Genomic DNA, 22,398 nt, shown 5'->3' on the forward strand with positions numbered 1-22,398 from the left:
TCCTTAATGTGGTATTGACCTCCGTGATTCTAACATCTGCTTTACCAGGGACAAGCCATGTGCTCAGATCCTGTGCGCAGCACACAAGTCCCTACAGATCTTACAAGAGCTGCCTCTGTGATAATGCTGGTGTGCTTGGCCGATCAGTGTCCAACCGATCCATATGAATCCAATGGGCAAAATCCTCCATGTAGCTCCCAATAACTGCAGGCACATGGAAGATACTGCAAGGGCCCACAACAGGCTACAAAAGCCGAACTACGGTCCTGTACAACACAGATGTGCATTATGGCCAGAAGTGAGTAACTAGAAGAGACAAACTATACCCACAATAAGGATGTTTACACTTAGCAGAATGGCTTCTGAAGGGTTAACGATATCAAACTGAAGTATACAGCGATAGAAAGGTTTTCACATTATCAATAGTTAAGAGAGGTTTTGCACTTTTGAGGACAATTTTTTATTTTCTCTTGCTTAAAATGCATGCATTTATTTTTTCCCCAAATGATTTTTGCAATTCGGTTTCATTACAAATTTTTCATAATTTGCCTTCTGTAGCCTGTGTATTGCACTACTTCTGGCTGAAGAATGGGTTAACTGAGAATCTATCAGTGAGCTCATTCAAACAAGCCAATGGCAGAGTTTCTAATGCCTGCATCTGGCTGTTTCATGCTCCTCATATGACTGATGACCACAGCAGTTGAATACACAGGGAAACTATTCGCCTGTAAAAGCCAAAACGGTAATATTTTCAATTAAACCAAATTGCAAAAATGATTTTTAGCCTAAATATATGCAATTAGATAAAAAAAAAGTCCCTAGAGGTGCAAACCCCTTTAATATTGTAAGAAATTATCTTTGTCTAGAGCTTCAACCGTTATATATAAACATAAGCAAATGAACAGACCTCATGTGCAGAACACGTTACCTACACATTTCAGCAATGTGCGTGGATCACAGGGCTTCACAGTACCAATCAATGAGTGATCAATGAGATTTCGGAAATCTCTTACAGGTGGTTTTTTTGTGTATTGTAAGCAAGGTGTGCACATACCCTAGGCATCATCACCATAAATGAACACAGTGCAGCTATATGTATATAAAGAATCACTGCCACATCCTAGTATGCAGGCTACTCATTTCTACACTAAGAGTTTAAATATACCGGTAGTTACTGTAACAATATACAAATTCTTTGAAACAAAAAGTGAATTTTTAAATGCGTTGGAAAAACAAGCGCACCCCACATTGCTGTATCCCATTCTTGTTAGTGCTTTCACCCACCTCACTATGTACGAGGGGCGATCCAAAAGTAATGATAATCGGTTATTTCTATTGCACATTTTTTCTATTGCTATTGCAAATTAATATAAAATGTTTTCTTCTCTCTTAGGTACCCACTAGTCCAGGAAAAAAAAAAAAAAAAAATCACTTAAATAGGCCACGATTCCCCGGGACCTACATTCATTTGAATATGAACTGCCAAGGAGTGAACATCAAAATGGAAATAAAACGAGCTCAGAGCGGTCATCAAATACCTCTGCTTGAAAAAAAATGACTACCAAAGACATACACAGCGACTTGGTGGAAACATTGAGGGACTCTTCTCCTCCATATTCCACAGTTGCACGCTGGGCCAAGGAATTTAAGCTGGGAAGAACACCGACAGAAAATTAACATCGTGAAGAACGCCCATCCACGTCCCTCAATGAAGAAAATGTGAAAAAAGTTGAAGAAGTTGTATTGGCAGATCGAAGTGTGACCATCAGGCATGTAGCTGAGGTCACAGGGATCTCATATGGCAGTATTCAAAGAATCCTTGCAAAAGAATTGCATATGAGAAAGGTCTCCGCGCGTTGGGTGGCAAAAATGTTAACAGACGAGCAAAAGAAGAAACGAGTTGACATTTCTATAGCAAATCTTGAAAAAGTTCCAAGCAGACAAGGAGAATTTTTTGTCACGTTTTTTGACCATGGACGAGACCTGGATCCACCACTTTGATCCCGAAACTAAACAACAATCGATGACATGGAAAGGAGCCGACGCCGAAGAAATTCAAAGTGTCAAGCTCAGCAGGGAAGGTTATGGCGTCCGTTTTTTGGGACGCTGAAGGAATTACTATGGTGGACTATTTGGAGAAGGGAGACACTATTACGGGCTCCTACTACGCAGAACAAATAAGAAGATTGCGGGAGGCTATCAAGGAGAAAAGGCGCGGCAAACTGCGGGCTGGAGTGCTGTTTCACCAAGATGACGCGCCGGCTCACAAAGCTGCAGTTGCCATGGCAACCATTCAAGAAGCGGGCTGTGAACTGGTAGAACACCCCCCCTATTCGCCAGATCTAACCCCCAGTGACTTCTTTCTCTTTCCTCGCCTCAAGGAACACCTCCGGGGCAAGAAATTTGATGACGATAGCGACGTGATAACCGCTGTTGGGGATTTTTTTGAGGGTCAAGCTCAAGAATTTTTTTTTAAAGGGAATTCTAAGTTTAGAAAAGAGATGGACTAAATATATAGACTTGTTAGGAGACTATGTAAAAAAATATTTTTTTTTAATATATTCATTGTGTTTATTATTGATTATCATTACTTTTGGATCGCCCCTCGTATATTTATTTTCCTTCAGCAATCCGTCTGATGAAGGTCTTATTGTTATGAGGATTGGGATTTCAATAAAGTTATCATTTATTCTCTTCATTGCACAGTTAGAGTGACGGATTCCTTTTGTACTTTGCGTTGGCAAAACAAATTTGTTGCAAAAAAATTATATAATAATGCTATCCGAATAGTAGGGAAAAATCAGACGGCAATGCTCACCCTTCTCTCAAGTCATTTCCCTTTTCAGGACAAAACACACTGTCATTATGTTATGCTCTGCTGCCACCGCATGGCAAATTCCAGGTACTACACTTTGTCTCCTTCTGCCCAGAACATCTAACTCTATTAAAAATAAAAGCAAAGAACAATCAGACAGGATATTTAGGCCTCCAGTGACACTCAATAAGCAGGGGCAATATTATTCACAACTGTAACAGTGCAAGCAATCATTATTATGATACAAAATGGTCTTTAATCCCATCGCTGCGCAGGCAGCAGGAGTTCATGTGCTTGGCGCGATATAACATGGAATCAATAGAAAAAAAAAAATGTTGTGCCAGGTCTGTAAATATCTATATTCAGCACACTAATGTCAGACTCGATATTCAATATACGAAGGTGATGTGTGACCTTATTTTTATTTTCCAACTCCATCTGTATAAACTTGAGTTCTTATTGGATGAAGCACATCAGGTGATGTGCATTAATGTAATGAAGGTGGATGCAGATACACCTTTTATCAAGGTGTGCAGAATTATTAGGCAGCTTGTTCTTCTCATACAAAATAGGACAAAAAAAAGAAATGTTTAGTCTGAAAGTGAAAAATTGTTACACAAGTCTAAAGGGCTCTGTCAGACATCCGCTATCATCGGTCCAATCTCAGATCACAATGCACGGACTCCTGGCCACACATCTTTGCGAGCTTCACAGCCTCATGTATATCTATGGAGTGGTCACGCTGAGGTCAAGAGGCCAGGCCATGCATTGAGATCCACGATCAGAATGATAACGGACAAAAAACCCTTAGAGGGATGCAGCACTCTTGAAAGTGCTAAGATACTGGAAGGTGATCACAGGATAATGAAAAGTTTTGTTGAAAATAGCCAACAGGGTCACAAAAGCAATGCGTCTGTTCTTTTCTCCATCAACTGCCAAAGATTTGAGAAGAATCAAGGATGAAGTGGCCAGGGAGCCATTATCCTCCAGGGCTGTCATAATCCAGAACTGCAACCCCCTTTAGACATGACGTAGGTAAGGAAGGATGAAACCCGACCATCACTGAACAAGAAAGACTCTGAAGATGAAATGTCAAAGAGAAAAAAGCATGCTAAAGAAATGACTAAGTGATACGTTTTTTAGCATAATACCTAGTCCTAGTAACATTGTAATTCACTAGCTACTTCACCTATAAAAACTGCTGTAACTTCTAAAAGAGATGATCTATTGTATTGAAGGTTGGACTGGACAGACTTTGGTTTATGAGAAATTGAGGTTTTTCGCAACCAAACACACATGCATATTCAGTTCCATATTGTTGAATGTATTCCGCAGGACGTCTGGGGTAGTGATGAGCGAGCACTACCATGCTCAGGTACTTGGAGCTCGATACGAGCAGTTGGACGCTCGGACGAGCTCAAGTCAAGTACAGAGTATAATGGAAGTGCATGGGACACTAGAGCATTTTTCCAAAAGATCTTCCGGGAATATGCTCTACTTTCTCATTGACTTTCATTAAAAAGTCAGTTCTCGAGTCGAGCCCTTCCGAGCGTCTGACATGGTGGTGCTTGGCTTGCTCCTCACTCGTCTGGGGTCATGAATTTCTCTCTGTAGGTTCTCTTGGTGTGCTTGTAATGTTCATACACCAGACTTTTCAAATAGCCCCAAAGGAGAAATCTAGCGGTGTTAAAATCAAGCGATCTTAGAGGTCACAACCCCTTGGAAATTATTCTGACATCATAGAAGGCTTCAGTCTCGGTCATGCTGACAACCGATGTGTGACAGGTTGCACCATCCTGTTGGAAGTAGCCCATTCCAAATTGCTAATTGTCCAGGTGATTGATGAAGGTTTGGAGGATTTCCATGTGCACTGCTGTTGTTACTGTTGCTTCAAAAAAACATATAGACCCAATTATGTGCAGTTTGGAAATGGCACATCAAAACCAACATTTTATGGATGAAGCAGTGTCTCATAAAGAGTGTGCAGGTTGTCAGCTGCCTTAATACGGGTATTTTGTGAATTGACACTTCCACGTAGGTGAAACCAAGCTTTATCAGTGTACCACATATAGTCCTAGGTTTTCTTTTTCAGCAATGAACAGCTGGAACCACTGACAACAAATTCTTTTCTCTTGATCAGGCCCTTTCAATTCATACAAGACACCAACTCTGTACGGGCAAACACAACATTTCTTGGCTGCTCGTTGACATGTGGAATATAGGAAAGCCTGTACAGGGTTTTAAGCGGAGATGTTTATTTTGTGAAATGGGGTTATTTTTGAGGTGACATGGCACCCCCAAACAACAACAGTAATATCTGCACTATAATATGGCACTTCTTACCTTCTGACCTTTGCCTGTAGTTCCCAATTACATGTAGGGCAATGGTGCACTCACAAGAAATTGAACAACAAGCTGTGTTGTCTATTTATTTCCTATTAGCCATTATAAAATGAAAAACTTGGGGCTAAAAACATTTTAGTGGTAAAAATAGGTTTATTCCTTTTCTCCACCCAGTGGTATAAAATTCTGTGAGACACATGAGGTGTTAACATGCTCACTGCACCCCTACAAGAATTAATTGAGGGATATAGTTTGTAAAATGGGGTAACTTATGGCTGGTTGCTTTTCTAGCACCTCAGGGGTGAATGAGACCTTCTAAAGATCTGTGAAGCACCTGTGGGTTCAAGGTGCTCACCACACCTCTACATAAATTCCTTCAGGAGTATTGTTTCCAAAATGTGGTCACTTTTGTGGGAGTGCCACTCTTTAGGCACATCAGGGGCTCTGCAAATGCAACATGGTGTCCGCAATCTATTACAGCCAAATTTGCACTCCAAAGGTCGAATGGCGCTCCTTCCCTTCCGAGCCTTGCCATGCAACCAATCAGTAGTTTTCTGCCACATGTGGAGTATTGGCATACGCAGGAGAATTTGCACAACAAATTGTATGGTCCATTTTCTTCAGTTACCCTTATGAAATACCATAATGTGAGGCTAAAGCAATATTTTTGTGGGGAAAAAGTAAAAATGTTCATTTTTGCCTTCCACAATCCCTAAAGAAATTGGTTTTGTAAATCTTGTAAAAGAAGGGAATTTTGTTTACTTACCGTAAATTCCTTTTCTTCTAGCTCCTATTGGGAGACCCAGACAATTGGGGTGTATAGGTTCTGCCTCCGGAGGCCACACAAAGTATTACACTCAAAAGTGTAACCCCTCCCCTCTGCCTATACACCCTCCCGTGCATCACGGGGTCCTCAGTTTTGGTGCAAAAGCAGGAAGGAGGAAACGTATAAATTGGTATAAGGTAAATTCAATCCGAAGGATGTTCGGAGAACTGAAAACCATGAAACAATTGAACATGAACAACATGTGTACACAAAAGAACAACAGCCCGAAGGAAACAGGGGCGGGTGCTGGGTCTCCCAATAGGAGCTAGAAGAAAAGGAATTTACGGTAAGTAAACAAAATTCCCTTCTTTGTCGCTCCATTGGGAGACCCAGACAATTGGGACGTCCAAAAGCAGTCCCTGGGTGGGTAAAAGAATACCTCGATAACTAGAGCCGACACGACTCCCTCTTACAGGTGGGCCACCGCCGCCTGAAGGACTTGCCTACCTAGACTGGCATCTGCCGAAGCATAGGCATGCACTTGATAGTGCTTTGTGAAAGTGTGCATACTAGACCACGTAGCTGCCTGACACACTTGTAGAGCCGTTGCCTGGTGCCGCAATGCCCAGGACGCCCCCACGGCTCTGGTAGAATGGGCTTTCAGCCCCGAAGGAATCGGAAGCCCCGAAGAACGGTAAGCTTCAAGAATCGGTTCCTTGATCCACCGAGCCAAGGTTGACCTGGAAGCTTGCGAACCCTTACGCTGACCAGCCACAAGGACAAAAAGCGCATCTGAACGTGCGAGACACGTAGAAACGGAGTGCTCTCACTAGATCTAATGAGTGCAAATCCTTTTCAAAGCGGTGAATTGGATTAGGGCAAAATGAAGGTAAGGTGATATCCTGATTGAGATGAAAGGGCGATACCACCTTAGGGAGAAATTCCGGAACAGGACGGAGAACCACCTTATCCTGGTGAAAAACCAGGAAGGGGGCTTTGCATGACAGTGCTGCAAGCTCCGACACTCTACGGAGTGAAGTAACTGCTACTAGAAATGCCACTTTCTGCGAAAGACGTGATAAGGAGACATCCCGCAGAGTATCAAAAGGCGGTTTCTGAAGAGCCGTTAGCACCCTGTTAAGGTCCCAGGGTTCAAGCGGGCGCCTGTAAGGTGGGACTATGTGGCAAACTCCCTGCAGGAACGTGCGGACCTGCGGAAGCTTGGCCAGGCGCTTTTGAAAGAATATTGAGAGTGCCGAAACTTGCCCCTTGAGTGAACTAAGTGACAACCCCTTATCCATTCCGGATTGAAGGAAGGAAAGAAAAGTGGGTAAGGCAAAAGGCCAGGGAGTACAACCCTTATCAGAACACCAGGACAAGAAAATCCGCCAAGTCCTGTGATAGATCTTGGCGGACGTCGGTTTCCTGGCCTGTCTCATAGTGGCAATGACATCCTGAGACAACCCTGAAGACGCTAGGAGCCAGGACTCAATGGCCACACAGTCAGGTTGAGGGCCGCAGAATTCAGATGGAAAAACGGCCCTTGCGACAGCAAGTCTGGTCGGTCTGGCAGCGCCCACGGCTGACCCACCGTGAGATGCCACAGATCCGGGTACCATGACCGCCTCGGCCAGTCTGGGGCGACGAGAATGGCGCGACGGCAGTCGGACCTTATCTTGCGTAGTACTCTGGGCAGCATTGCCAGAGGAGGGAATACATAAGGCAGTCGAAACTGCGACCAATCCTGGACTAATGCGTCCGCCGCCAGAGCTCTGTGATCTTGAGATCGTGCCATGAAGGCCGGGACCTTGTTGTTGTGCCGTGACGCCATGAGATCGACGTCCGGCGTTCCCCAGCGGCGACAGATCTCTCGAAACACTTCTGGGTGTAGGGACCATTCCCCCGCATCCATGCCCTGACGACTGAGAAAATCTGCTTCCCAGTTTTCTACGCCCGGTATGTGAACTGCGGAGATGGTGGATGCTGTGGCTTCCACCCACTGCAGAATTCGCTGGACTTCTTGGAAGGCTTGACGACTCCGCGTGCCGCCTTGGTGGTTGATGTATGCGACGGCAGTGGCGTTGTCCGACTGGATACGGATCTGCCTGCCCTCCAGCAACTGCTGGAAAGCCAATAGGGCCAGATACACTGCCCTTATCTCCAGGACATTGATCTGAAGGGAAGACTATCGGAGTCTAGGTTCCCGGAGCCCTGTGATGGAGGAATACCGCTCCCCACCCTGACAGGCTCGCGTCCGTGGTGACCACAGCCCAGGTTGGGGGCAGGAAGGATTTTTCCGGTGATAGAGAAGAAGTGGGAAGAAGCCACCACTAAAGAGACGTCTTCGTTGCAAGGGAAAGAGACGTTCCTGTCGAGAGAGTTCGACCTCCTGTCCCATTTGTGGAGAATGTCCCACTGGAGCGGACGCAGATGGAATTGCGCGAAGGGCACTGCTTCCATCGCTGCCACCATCTTCCCCAGGAAGTGCATGAGGTGTCTCAAGGGGTGTGACTGAGTCTGAATCAGAGATTGCACCCCTGCCTGCAGTGACAGCTGTTTGTCTAGTGGTAGCTTGACTACCGCTGACTGTGTATGAAACTCCATCCCTAGATAGGTCAGAGATTGGGTCGGTGTCAACTTGGATTTTGGGAAGTTGATGAGCCACCCGAACTGCTGGAGGGTCTCCAGAGCGACGGTAAGGCTGTGTTGACACGCCGCCCGAGACGGTGCCCTGACTAGGAGATCGTCTAAGTAGGGAATCACCGAGTGTCCCTGAGAATGCAGGACCGCCACAACGGATGCCATGACTTTGGTGAAAACCCGTGGGGCTGTCGCCAGGCCGAAGGGCAATGCCACGAACTGAAGGTGTTCGTCCCCGATGGCGAAACGCAAAAAGCGTTGATGTTCTGGTGCGATCGGCACATGGAGATAGGCATCTTTGATGTCGATCGATGCAAGGAAGTCTCCTTGTGACATCGAGGCGATGACCGAGCGGAGAGATTCCATCCGGAATCGTCTGGTGCTCACGTGTTTGTTGAGCAATTTGAGGTCCAGAACGGGACGGAATGATCAGTCTTTCTTTGGCACCACGAATAAGTTGGAGTAAAAACCACGACCCTGTTCCTGAGTGGGAACGGGGGTCACGACTCCTTTTTTCAGAGCGTCCACTGCTTGAAAAAGTGCGTCTGCTCGCGCGGGGGGCGGGGATGTTCTGAAAAAACGAGTCGGAGGACGAGAGCTGAACTCTATCCTGTAACCGTGAGACAGGATGTCTCTCACCCATCGGTCTTGAACATGTGGCCACCAGGCGTCGCGAAAGCGGGAGAGCCTGCCACCGACCGAGGATGCGGTTCGGGGATGCCGTGAGTCATGAGGAGGCCGCCTTGGAGGCAGTGCCTCCGGCGGCCTTTTGGGGGCGTGACTTAGACCGCCACGCATAGGAGTTCCTCTGGCCTTTGTCCTGTCTATTGGACGAAGAGGACTGTGGCTTGGCGGAGGGACGAAAGGACCGAAACCTCGATTGTATTTTTCGTTGCTGAGGTCTCCTAGGTTTGGACTGGGGTAAGGAGGAGTCCTTTCCCTTGGATTCCTTAATAATCTCATCCAATCGTTCGCCAAACAATCTCTCGCCAGAAAACGGCAAACCGGTTAAGAACCTCTTGGAAGCCGAGTCTGTCTTCCATTCGCGCAGCCACATGGCCCTGCAGACTGCAACAGAATTAGCGGATGCCACCGCTGTACGGCTAGCAGAGTCTAGGACTGCGTTCATGGCGTAGGAAGAAAACGCCGACGCCTGAAAGGTTAAAGATGAAACCTGCGGGGCAGACGTACGTGTGACCGCGTTAATCTCAGCCAAACAAGCTGAGATAGCTTGTAGTGCCCACACGGCTGCAAAAGCCGGGGCAAAAGACGCTCCCGTGGCCTCATAGATGGATTTCACCAGGAGTTCTATCTGCCTGTCAGTGGCATCTTTTAGTGATGAGCCATCTGCAACCGAAACCACAGATCTAGCCGCCAATCTGGAGACTGGGGGATCCACCTTAGGACATTGAGCCCAACCCTTAACTACGTCAGCGGGGAAGGGGTAACGTGTGTCAGTAAGGCGCTTAGTAAAGCGCTTGTCCGGAACCGCTCTGGGCTTCTGGATGGCATCCCTGAAGTTAGAGTGATCAAAAAATGCACTCCGTGTACGTTTGGGAAACCGAAACTGGTGTTTCTCCTGCTGAGAGGCCGACTCCTCTATAGGTGGAGGCGGGGGAGATAGATCCAACACCTGATTGATGGACGAGATAAGATCATTTACTAAGGCGTCCCCTTCAGGTGTATCAAGATTGAGAGCAACATCAGGGTCCGAGCCCTGAGCTGCAACCTCCGCCTCGTCCTCCAGAGAGTCCTCAAGCTGGGAACCTGAGCAGCGTGAAGAAGTCGGGGAAGATTCCAAGCGAGCCCGCTTAGCTGGTCTGGGACTGTGGTCCGTGGAGGAGTCCTCCACGTGAGACCTAGGGCCCACCCCGGCCGGGGTGTACCGAGAGGGACCTGGAGACGCCGATCTAACAGGGTCCGGGGCCTGAGTAAGGACCGGTCTGGACTGCAGGGCTTCCAGCAACTTGGCAGACCATTTGTCCATAGACTGAGCCATGGATTGTGAGAGGGACTCTGAGAGCTTTTCAGCAAAAACTGCAAACTCTGTCGCTGCCACCTGGACAGTGGAAGCAGGGGGGTCTGCCTGAGCCGAGGGGCCCACTAGTGACCGAGGCTCCGGCTGAGCAAGCGTAACAGGGGCCGAGCATTGCTCACAGTGAGGGTAGGTGGAACCCGCAGGTAACATGGCCCTACAAGAGGTACATGTCGCAAAAAAACCCTGTGCTTTAGTGCCCTTGCTCCTTGTGGTCGCGACATGCTGTTGTGTCCCAGGAGCGTGATCACTGAGGGTATATAGAAAAAAGGGTATACCCCGGCCGAACAGAAATAAGTATATATATACACGTCTCTATACCGGCACCCAGGGGGACTAACACCGAGTGACCGGTGCGGCTTACCGACCGCTAAAAAGCGGGGTGTGTGTGCTCCAGATTCCCTGCCTTGGTCTCCCAGAGCTGCAGAGCTGTTCTCTGTGATTCTCCACCAGCAGAATGTCCTAAAGATGGCTGCCGGAGCTCTCAGGGGAGGAGTGAAGCCATGGGCGGCGTTATGAAAAGTGCGGGAATCTGGGGTCCCCACAGTGATCAGTGAGGGGGGAGGGAGCATACAGGATGCCCCGGCCGGCCCTCACATCCGACGTCAGGTCGGCTATCCCGCCCCTATCTCTGATAGACAGGTCTGGGGGCGGGAGTTTTTCCACTAGGCCGCGATGAAGCCGGGGACTAAATTTAATACCGCGGCCGACAAGCAGGCGCGGTCGGCGCGGTAGTCCCCGGTCTTCACTATTCAGCAGTCAGATGCGGCGTCTGGAAACCAGGCGCTCCATTCACCGTCCCCATAGGGACACAGAGTACCTCGTGGATGCAGGGCCCTGTCCCTGAGAATAGATAAGCTCCTGTCCAGCAGATTCCCTCAGGGGCTGCGGAGGGAGCACGGTCCCAGAACCTGGATGACCGCTTCGGATCCCACTTCTACCAGAGCCCTCAGGGATGGAGAAGGAAACACGGCATGAGGCTCCGGCCGTCGTACCCGCAATGGGTACCTCAACCTTAACAGCACCGCCGACTTAGTGGGGTGAGAAGGGAGCATGCCGGGGGCCCCGTGGGGGCCCTCTTTTCTTCCAACCGATACCATCAGCAGCTGCTGCTGACTAAAATGGAGATGTGTGAGTGGATGTGTGCCTCCTTCCACACAAAGCATAAAACTGAGGACCCCGTGATGCACGGGAGGGTGTATAGGCAGAGGGGAGGGGGTTACACTTTTGAGTGTAATACTTTGTGTGGCCTCCGGAGGCAGAAGCTATACACCCCAATTGTCTGGGTCTCCCAATGGAGCGACGAAGAAAATGAGAAATGGAAGCTAATCTTTTAATCCTTGTAACAAAAATATGAAGTTTCAGAAATGATGCTGATGTAAATTAGCACCCATAGCACCCCAACATACCGAATGAGACCTCACATAAGTCTCAAAAACAGTATGAGCCCCCACATGGCCCCCCTACATATTGTATGAACACTATATAGCCCTCCTACATAAAGTACGTGACCACAAAACAAAACAAAAAAACACACACACACCTCCAATTCCCCCAGCGCTCTGATTTTCTGTCCGATGCAGACACTCTGTGTACAGCCGATATAATGATGTCATTGCGTCTGCTGTCTCGCTGGCCGATTAGTGGAAGAAGGAGCTGGCGGTTTTGTCGTCCACTAATATATTCATTGCTGTCTGCATCCTGAGGATGCAAATAGAGGGGACATCGGGAAGCGGATGGCAGGAGATGGGCGAGGGCATGGACTGGAACAGCAAGAGGGTCGGATGTAGCCTGCGGCCTACACTTTGCCAAACTCTGCCCTAGATTGTGGGCCAGCAGTACATTTTACACGAGATTGGGGACTTCACCACTTCAGATACAGGCTAATTACTCCTGTTACTAGCCAGGCACATGTTTGGGTCTTTCGTACCTGTGGTTGACTTCCTGACACAGCCAATTTCCACTTTGGAATTTTTGTTTTTTTTCATCCCTTCTTCAAAGAGCTATAAGTTTTGGTTTTTTTCATGTCCACATAGACATATCATAGCTTGTTATACAGCAAGGCGAGTTGTACTTTTGAATGGCACCATGCATTTTGCCACATAGTGTACTGGAAAACGGGAACAAAAATTCTAAATTGGGTGAAATTGTAAAGAAAAACTATTCTGACATTGTTTTTTTGGGAAATGCTTTAACTGCATACTCCATGTGTAGAAATGGCCTGGCAGTATGATTCTCCTCATCAGTACAATAACGGCAATACCAAACCTGGCCAGTGTTATTATTTTAGTGGTAAAAAAAGCCCCAAAAACATAAACTTTGAAAAATAACACATTTTTTGATTGCTTATTTCTTTTTCTGTTTAGGGTGTTTACTAGTGATGAGCAGTGCTTTTTTTGCGGCGGTACGGGCCGGTACAGCGTACTGGAAAATCTGAAGAGCGCTGAGGGCTAGCACCTCCGGCTCTGTCCACATGGCCGTATGTGCTGGCCCCCGGAGCCGCATGTGTGGGCCTCCAAGAGCCGTGTGTGTGTCTGAATGTATGCAGCAGAGTTGTGTGTGTCTGTATGTATGCAGCAGAGCTGTGTGTGTCTGTATGTATGGAGCAGAGCTGTGTGTGTGTATACGAGGCCTACATATGTGTGTAGAAAGGTAAAAAGTCTAGGACTAATAGCAGCAGTCTAAAATTAGATCTTTGATTGTAGTTGCATGAAAAATAAATATTTTGATGGCTTTCCGGATTTTTGAAGGTTTCTGGATTATCGACGGCCAACGGAGAGAGGAGGCAAATTTGACGACCACCCGGGGCAGCAAAAGCAGTTGCTACGCCACTGAGTGTAGGGTATGTGAGAGAGGGGTGCAGAGGGTGGCAGGCTGTGCAGGTGGAAGAAGGATGCAGGGAGGATAGAGTGAGATCAGGGGTATGGAGAATTGAGAGACGAGAGGGATGGAGGATGGAGAGATCAGGGGGATTGAGGATGGAGAGACCAGGGGGATGGAGAATGGAGGGAGCAGGGGGATGGAGGATGGAGGGAGCAGGGGAATGGAGGATGGAGGGAACAGGGGGATGGAGGATGGAGGGAACAGGGGGATGGAGGATGGAGGAAGCTTGGTTTGTTGAGTTTTATTTCGTCAAACTTGTCTTCGATGGATAAAATAACGCACTATTTCTCGGTCGGTGCGGCTCCGGCACGCAAAAGATCCCAAACAGACGTGGAGACAGAAACAAATAAGATGATAGTTGAAGAACCGGTGGGCACGTTCTGCGCTATCGAACCGGCATTAGCTAGTGTTAATGATCCTGATGAATTTGGTTGAAATTTGGCGTTTCTTATAGAATACAGCCTAGGTAAGTCGAAAACCATATTTTGCAAGTGTAAAAAAACCATTATACAGTATGTCATTTTTTATTTTTGTTTTGAAATCTGAATTACATAGTTTTTGATTGAAATTAGCGTACAGACTACAAAACTGAATAATGAGAAACAGGGCTGCACCATCCACTGGACAAGTTGAGCAATTTTCTCAGGCGGCACTATATTCAGGGGGCGGCAATGCGGCCGGGGGGGGCGGAGCTGTATGGGGACTGCCGTTTTCCGCCGCCCAGTGCCTCAATAGGTAAACTGTGCACAGGATCTCCCGGCCGCCCGACAACACCCCCTCCCCGCTCCTCAATCTCGGCCGCCGGCACCTGACAGCACCCCCCCGCTCCTCGCCTCAGAGATGCGTACCGGCAAATATTTTTTTTTACAAAAAATGAACTGGTGATGAGTGAGTATATTCGGCACTATTCAATACTCGCATGACTATTAAGAATTCGTGATATGCATTACTCGTCGAGTATTGTGGTATCCGCTTCGTGGGATTCTAATCCCCTCCCCATATGTTTGGTGTCTGATTTTCAGCAACTAAACAGGTGCAGATTGCTCGTCAATCACAGTAATGCTGTAAACATCTTTACTACTGGCATTACTGTAATTGCTTTCGCGCAGTAAAGGAAAAAAAATGACTTCCAATCATTAAAACGGGAGAACTACACTTACCCAGTTTCCCTGTCACAGTAATTCCTTGTCCACTCATTAACCCTTATGAATATGCACTGCCTCACCCGCCCACCGTCTGTGATGGCATTTCTGATTGGTTGCAGTCCTGTTTCCCCTACCCACCCTCTGTGGTTGGTTGTCCTCACACTAGCCATTTAGGTCATGGGAATGGAGTGTAAAAATAAAAAAAATAACGGAAAAAAAAAATGATATAGGGTCCGCCATATTTTGATACCCTGTTTAGATAAAGCAGGTAGCTACAGGCTGCAGCTGCCAACTGTGTGCATTATCTTGGCTGTGTATCAAAATACATAACACCCCATTCGTATTTTTAAAAAATAAATATATATTTATATATATATATATATATATATATATATATATATATGTACCGTATATGCCGGCGTATAAGACGACCCCCAACTTCTGCCCTAAAAATATAGAATTTGGGATATACTCACTGTATAAGACTACCCCGCTCCCAAATGAAAAAAAAAGTCTGCTTTGATTGCAACATGTTAATTTTAATTCTGCGAGAGCCGTACAATATGTTTTTAAAGGGCCATTGACAGATCAATCGCTCCAATGTTCACTTAGTACAGCAAGGAATGCTCCTCCCTGCTGTATAAAGCCACAACTGGACTGAAACAATGGTACTACACTCTGCTACAAACAGACACACACAACTCTGCTACAAACAGACAAATACACACAACTCTGCTGCTCTGTGGGGCCTGCACCCGCGGCTCGGCGGGTACAGCACCCGCGGCATCGGCGGGGGGGGGGGGGGGATTGGCAGGGCATACATCTGGGGGGTTAGAAGCAGCTCACCGGGGCCCATAATAGGCACAAGTCCCCCTGTGTTAGATATCTCCCCCATAGTGCTGCCCATGGCCCCTATATAGATCGCACAAGTCCCCCTGTGTCAGATATCGCCCCCATAGTGCTGCCCATGGTCCCTATAGATCGCACAAGTCCCCCTGTGTTAGATATCTCCCCCCATAGTGCTGCCCATGGCCCCTATATAGATCGCACAAGTCCCCCTGTGTCAGATATCGCCCCCATAGTGCTGCCCATGGCCCCTATATAGATCGCACAAGTCCCCCTGTGTCAGATATGGCCCCCAGGCTGCTGCCCAAAGTAAAGTAAAACCCTCTTTCCTTACCTCCTCCAGCGCTGAGCTCCCTCCTGTCTGGCTCCGTGCTTCTGTTCTTCCACTTCCTGGTTCTCAGTGCGGTCATGTGATCGGCACAGCAGGCTGAGATCTCTGCCTGCCTGATCACAGTGGAAGCAGGGACACGGGGAGAAACGCTGCAGGGGTAAGTAAAGCTTTTTTATTTTAGAATGAGCAGCAGCCTGGGGGCCATATTCTAACACATGGGGGACATGTGCGATCACACTGGGACGCAGGCTCATAGAATATGCACCGCTGCTCCAGCCCCTCACTGCGTGCGATTTCAGCACCATTGGAGATGGACAGCGGCTGTGCATATTATATGAGCGGGTGCAGGAGATCAAAGGATGCAGCCCGCAGCGTTCCCCTGTGCTCCAGAGCTGCTGCCCCCACCTCCCCTGGACGCTTCAGTGTACATACACCCCCCCCCCGTATATCCGGCGTATAAGACGACCCCCCACTGTAGCCATTATTTTAAGGGGGTAAAAAGTCGTCTTATACGCCAGTATATACGGTATATTATATTTATATATATATATATATATATATATATATATTATATATATATATATATATATATACATATATATATATATATATATATACACTGTGTGCGTCCCCCCTCAAACAAGGGAAAGCAAACAGTTTTGGCTGGTATTCTCAGGCTGGGGAGGCCCAAGGTTATTGGACTCACCAGTCTAAACATAGCAGCCCGCTGCTACCTCACAATTGGCTCATCCATTAGGTGTGCCAGTTGCGGCGCGGTAATTGGTTCAGCCCTGGCGCAGTGGCAATCGAGATAATATATGAGGGTGATGTCAGCCAAGGGTTGGTAATGTAGAGGGAGTCTGTGAGACCCTGTCCCCATTGCCAACTCTAAGTAAAAACAAAACAAAAAAAAAAAAGAAAAACAAACAGAAAATACACACAAAAATCTTTAAATTAAAAAAAAAACACAACCTCTTTCATCAATTTATTAACCCCCAAATCACCCCCACTGGTCTGACGTAATCAACGTGACGTTCGATGGTAATCCCAGCTCTGCTACATCTAGAAACTGCAGTGATGAAAAACAATCACTGCAGCTTCTGGGACACACTGAGGGCAGCGCGGGACCCGGCTGTGAAAACCGGTGACGTCAGTCAGGTCACCGAAGATCACAGCTGCGTTAATATGGTACCAAGTGTGACCACCAGTGAACCTGCTGCTGGATTGGCAGACTGCCAGGTTGCGGGACATGGAGCCACAGGAGTCCGGCAATCCTATAGTCAGGTCACCGGAGTTCATACTCGGGGCTACCGACTGCTCTCAGTGAAAAAGGAACCCGTTGCCAGGTTGCCGGACTGTTGGATTGCGGGACACGGCCGCACAGCAATCCGGCAGAGGGTTCCACTTTCACTGAGAGCAGCGAGGAGCCCTGACTGCCGGACTGTAGGATTGCAGGACACGACAGCACTGAAGTCCGGCAATCCAGCAGTCAGGTCACCAGAGATCACACTCGGGGCTCCCTGCTGCACTCCGTGAAAGCGGAATCCATTGCTCTCAGTGAAAGTGAAACCCGCTGCTGGATTGCCGGACAGTTGGGATTGCAGGACATGGCCGCACGGCAATCCAGCAGAGGGTTCCACTTAAAGTGAGGGCAGTGGGTTCATCGTTCACTGAAGGCAGCAGGGAGCCCCAACTGTGAACTCCGGTGACCTGACTGCAGGATTGCCAGAGTTCTGTGGCGCCATGTCCCGCAATCCAGCCGTGGGTTCACCATCAGTCACACTTTGTACCGCGGGAACCCGGCTGTGAACTTTGGTGACCTGACTGATATCACTTCTTCTCACAGGCGGGTCCCTTGCTGCTCTCAGATTGTCCCAGGAGCTGCAGTGATCGGTCGCGTTTTCCATCACTGCAGCTTCTGGATGTAGCTGAGCCTGGATTGTCGTGTAATTAAGTCGGACATGCGAAGGTGTTATGGGGTTAAGAGGGTAATGTGTTTTTGTTTTTTAATATTTAAAATAAAGGATTTGTGTATTTATGTTTTTTTTCCCTTTTACTTAAAGGGAGAGGGGTCTAATAGACCCTTCTTCATTACCAACCCAGGGCTTGATGGCAGCTGTGATTTTTGACAAATCATAGCTGACATCAACCCAATATATTACCCCGATTGCCACCGCATTAGGGCAATCAGGATGAGCTGGGTAAAGAGCCACAATTGGCACATCTAGTGGATGCGACAATTGTGGAGTGGCTGTGGGCTCATATTTTTAGACTGTGGAGTCCAATAACCATGGACCTCCCCAGCCTGAGAATACAGGCCCCCAGCTGTCTGCTTTATAGTTGGGTATTAAAATTGGAGGGACCGCACGTCGTTTTATTAAATTATTAAAATATTTTTTTTTAAAAAGCCACATAGGGTCCCTTGTATTTTGATAGAGCAAAGATAATGCGCACAGCTGGGGGCCTGCAGCATTTAGCCATCTGCTTTCTCTGTGCTGGGTATTAATTAACAGAAAAATTACATAGGATCCCCCCAATTATTTATTTAATTTTTACATTCCACATCCTGATCCAGACAGCTAGTGTGAGGGCAACAAACCACAGACGCTAGCACAGAGTCTAATGGATAGACCCGGAAGCAATGTGACAGCTGCAGGGAAACTCAGCAAATATAATTCTCCAGCTTTAATCCCAGCAATACCCTGACAACATTATTCCCAGAAACAGACAATCAGCATTAAGGCATCTTCCCCATGCTGTCCCCATTCAGTTTCAGCACTTTTCCATCCATTTCAGCATTTTACAGCCCTCCCAGACCTACTTCTAAGGTCCTCCAGAAAATTATTCAAGTTTCCCATTGACTTGCGTTGGGTTCGGTATTCGTGACGAATACACGAACAGTAAAAATTACCGTATTTTTCGGACCATAAGACGCACTTTTTTCCCCCCAAATGTTGGGGGAAAGTGGGGGGTGCGTCTTATGGTCTGACTATAAGGCTGCGGGGAATGAGGGTGCCGCGGTGCAGCGGGTCATCGGCGGCACGAGCAGGCTGTAACAGCCTGCCGTGACCACGTGGGCCCACTCATTACATATGCACGCCCATCCTCCCGCCCATCATCTCTCAGCGAAACCAGCGCTGACAGGTGGGCGGGGTGATGGGCGGGGGGGGGGGGGGTGCGTGCATAATTAGCAGCCGGCCGTGATCACCCCTGGCAACTACAGCCTGGAGTGATCATGTGCGGCTGTATTCACTGCCCTCCGTGCATCATTATCAGTGCGGGGTGCAGTGAATCAGTGTACTCACCCGTCACCGTGTGTGGAGCCGCCCCCCTGCAGCATCGCGTCTTCCTGTCTGTGCCGGCGGTCAGCTGATCTGGACACTAGCGGCGCGCACCACGATGACGTCATCGCTGTGCGCACCGCTAGTATCCACCAGAATCGATCAGCTTACCGCCGGCACAGACAGGAAGACGCGATGCTGCAGACACCGGTGACGGCTCCACACAGCGGCGCTACACCTGAGACAGAGATCGGTGCTTCAGGGAGTGAGGAAGGGTAAGTATAAACGTTTATCTTTTTTTTCCTGTGCCACAGGATACACGCCATTTACCAGGATGGGGGCATTTCATGAGCAGGATGGATGGGGGCATTTCATGAGCAGGATGGATGGGGGCATTTCATGAGCAGGATGGATGGGGGCATTTCATGAGCAGGATGGATGGGGGCATATCATGAGCAGGATGGATGGGGGCATATCATGAGCAGGATGGATGGGGGCATATCATGAGCAGGATGGATGGGGGCATTTCATGAGCAGGATGGATGGGGGCATTTCATGAGCAGGATGGATGGGGGCATTTCATGAGCAGGATGGATGGGGGCATTTCATGAGCAGGATGGATGGGGGCATTTCATGAGCAGGATGGATGGGGGCATTTCATGAGCAGGATGGATGGGGGCATTTCATGAGCAGGATGGATGGGGGCATTTCATGAGCAGGATGGATGGGGGCATTTCATGAGCAGGATGGATGGGGGCATTTCATGAGCAGGATGGATGGGGGCATTTCATGAGCAGGATGGATGGGGGCATTTCATGAGCAGGATGGATGGGGGCATTTCATGAGCAGGATGGATGGGGGCATTTCATGAGCAGGATGGATGGGGGCATTTCATGAGCAGGATGGATGGGGGCATTTCATGAGCAGGATGGATGGGGGCATTTCATGAGCAGGATGGATGGGGGCATTTCATGAGCAGGATGGATGGGGGCATTTCATGAGCAGGATGGATGGGGGCATTTCATGAGCAGGATGGATGGGGGCATTTCATGAGCAGGATGGATGGGGGCATTTCATGAGCAGGATGGATGGGGGCATTTCATGAGCAGGATGGATGGGGGCATTTCATGAGCAGGATGGATGGGGGCATTTCATGAGCAGGATGGATGGGGGCATATCTTGAGCAGGATGGATGGGGGCATATCATGAGCAGGATGGATGGGGGCATATCATGAGCAGGATGGATGGGGGCATATCATGAGCAGGATGGATGGGGGCATATCATGAGCAGGATGGATGGGGGCATATCATGAGCAGGATGGATGGGGGCATATCATGAGCAGGATGGATGGGGGGTATATTATTAGCAGGATGGGGGGTATATGAGCAGGATCATATACAAGGCAGGAGGATCCTTATCAGAATGGGGTACCTTAGTAGAGAATTTGGGGACATTACCCCCATAACAGTGTCAGCAGCAGATCCTTGCCCCATAACAGTGTGTCATGACCATATTTTTTGGTTTTATTTTCCTCCTCTAAAACCAGGGTGCGTCTTATGGTCAGGTGCGTCTTATAGTCCGAAAAATACGGTATTCATCTCGAATAATACAAACCAAAATATTTTACAATTCACCCACCTCTAGTGTTTATGAATCAAGTTAATTTTTTTTTTTTTTTTTTTTTTAATTCGATAGATTGTATTTTTCTGAATGTGGCGATACCATAGGTATATATATATATTTTTTTATCACCTTTATTTGTAATGGAGAAAAGGTAAAGGGATGTCATCTGGTTTTGATTTTTTAGTTTTAACATTTTTGTCTACTTTTCACTGTATTGGTTAGTGAGACTTGAACCTGCGATTGTCTGATTGCTTGTGCTATAAACAGCAATAAAATGGTATTGCTGTATAATGTAAAACTCAATCTCCTTTGAAGCCTGGCCACACTATGAACCCTGATTGTGGGCATGTAGCCTTAGTATCTAATACGGTGGCTACCCTATCTGTCATTGAATAACTGAACACACAACATTCCCTGTGGAACATTTATTTCAAATATTTGCAATTTATGATGAGCTTAATGTATTACATGTACTTAACCTAACACATCCAAGCTGTGTATGCCTTGTCGCCATGCTAGGTATATTTGTATGTCAGAAACCTCATAACAGACCACCATTTTTCTGGTAGTCTACGTATGCTCCACAGGTGTGTTTTCACTTTATCTCATATCTGGGTGGTGACTGCTCACTACAGCCATTCCACAGCGCTGGTGTAATACATAGTCCCATTCTTTATCATAAAATATGTTAAACCAGAAACATCAAAGAACACTATTTAGTGCTTTTTACCCAAAGAAACTCAAAATGTAGTTTTTATGGATTTACTGGCTATCTAGACAATCTAAATATGTCTAAAATAATTGATATGTCAGATCAAACATTGTTCAATCAAAAACAATGTATTTCAGGACTCAATAACACCATGTCACATCCCCAATAATAGATAATAAATGAAACGCTAAATTAAAAATCCCTTAATAGAAATTAAAAAAAAAAAAAGCTAGAATGAAATAAATATGAAAATTGTGTGATAGGAGAACCAATTCAATGCTCAGTTCATACCTGTTATGTTATAGCCATAAGCAGCCAATTGTCCGGCCATGTATTCTCCATCAGAGCTGTTATGTGAACAACCCCACGTACGAATCCAGATCTTCTGAGTGCCTGGAATAGTGCTGAAGGAAAAGGAGACAATTAAAACGAAGAATGTTTTGATAAATTGTAGAGACTAATGTTATTTGCTATTTTGATTTGTTGACCCTTATTTTCTTCATTCTGTACCCTATTTTACCATTGCAAGAAAATAAATAAAAATTTGGTTTAAAAGAAAAACAAAACAAAACAAAAAAAAACAGAGAATGTTGAATCCTTTGAAAAAGCACAAGGCTATGAATTTAGACAAAGGACTAATGAGACTAAATGTGCCCACAGATTACAGCCTTGTATATTGTTATAAGCTTAATTTGGGGTCCAACTATACCTCCAAATACATATGATGGAATAAGGAGAAGGAAAAGAAAAAAAAAAAAAAAAAGGTGCCAGTCCTTCTGATAGAAATGTATGTAATTTATGAAATTCAGTGTGAATGCAGCATCACAGTATCAAGAGCCCTTAAATTTGCAGATTTGGATCTCCTTACATACAGGAGGAGTAGGACACAGAAACTCAATGACAATGTTCTGGGGGTTCCAATTTGTCAGACTGACCTTACCACCCACTTTGTTCAATGGGAGAAATTAAAACGTAGA

At 47.0% G+C, this 22,398-nt stretch overlaps 1 protein-coding gene across 2 annotated transcripts in view; it reads right to left on the reverse strand.

The window, feature by feature from the left end:
- CDKAL1 (CDKAL1 threonylcarbamoyladenosine tRNA methylthiotransferase) overlaps window positions 1-22,398 on the reverse strand; it is a 1,035,666-nt gene that overhangs the window by 986,145 nt on the left and 27,123 nt on the right. For both annotated transcript variants that reach the window (XM_075314700.1, XM_075314699.1), the window contains exon 4: window positions 21,713-21,825. In XM_075314700.1, coding sequence (XP_075170815.1) covers window positions 21,713-21,825 — 113 coding nt within the window. The remainder of the gene's footprint in view (window positions 1-21,712; window positions 21,826-22,398) is intronic.

Source organism: Anomaloglossus baeobatrachus, chromosome 6, assembly GCF_048569485.1.
Source record: "Anomaloglossus baeobatrachus isolate aAnoBae1 chromosome 6, aAnoBae1.hap1, whole genome shotgun sequence".
NCBI classification, from domain to species: Eukaryota; Metazoa; Chordata; class Amphibia; order Anura; family Aromobatidae; genus Anomaloglossus; species Anomaloglossus baeobatrachus.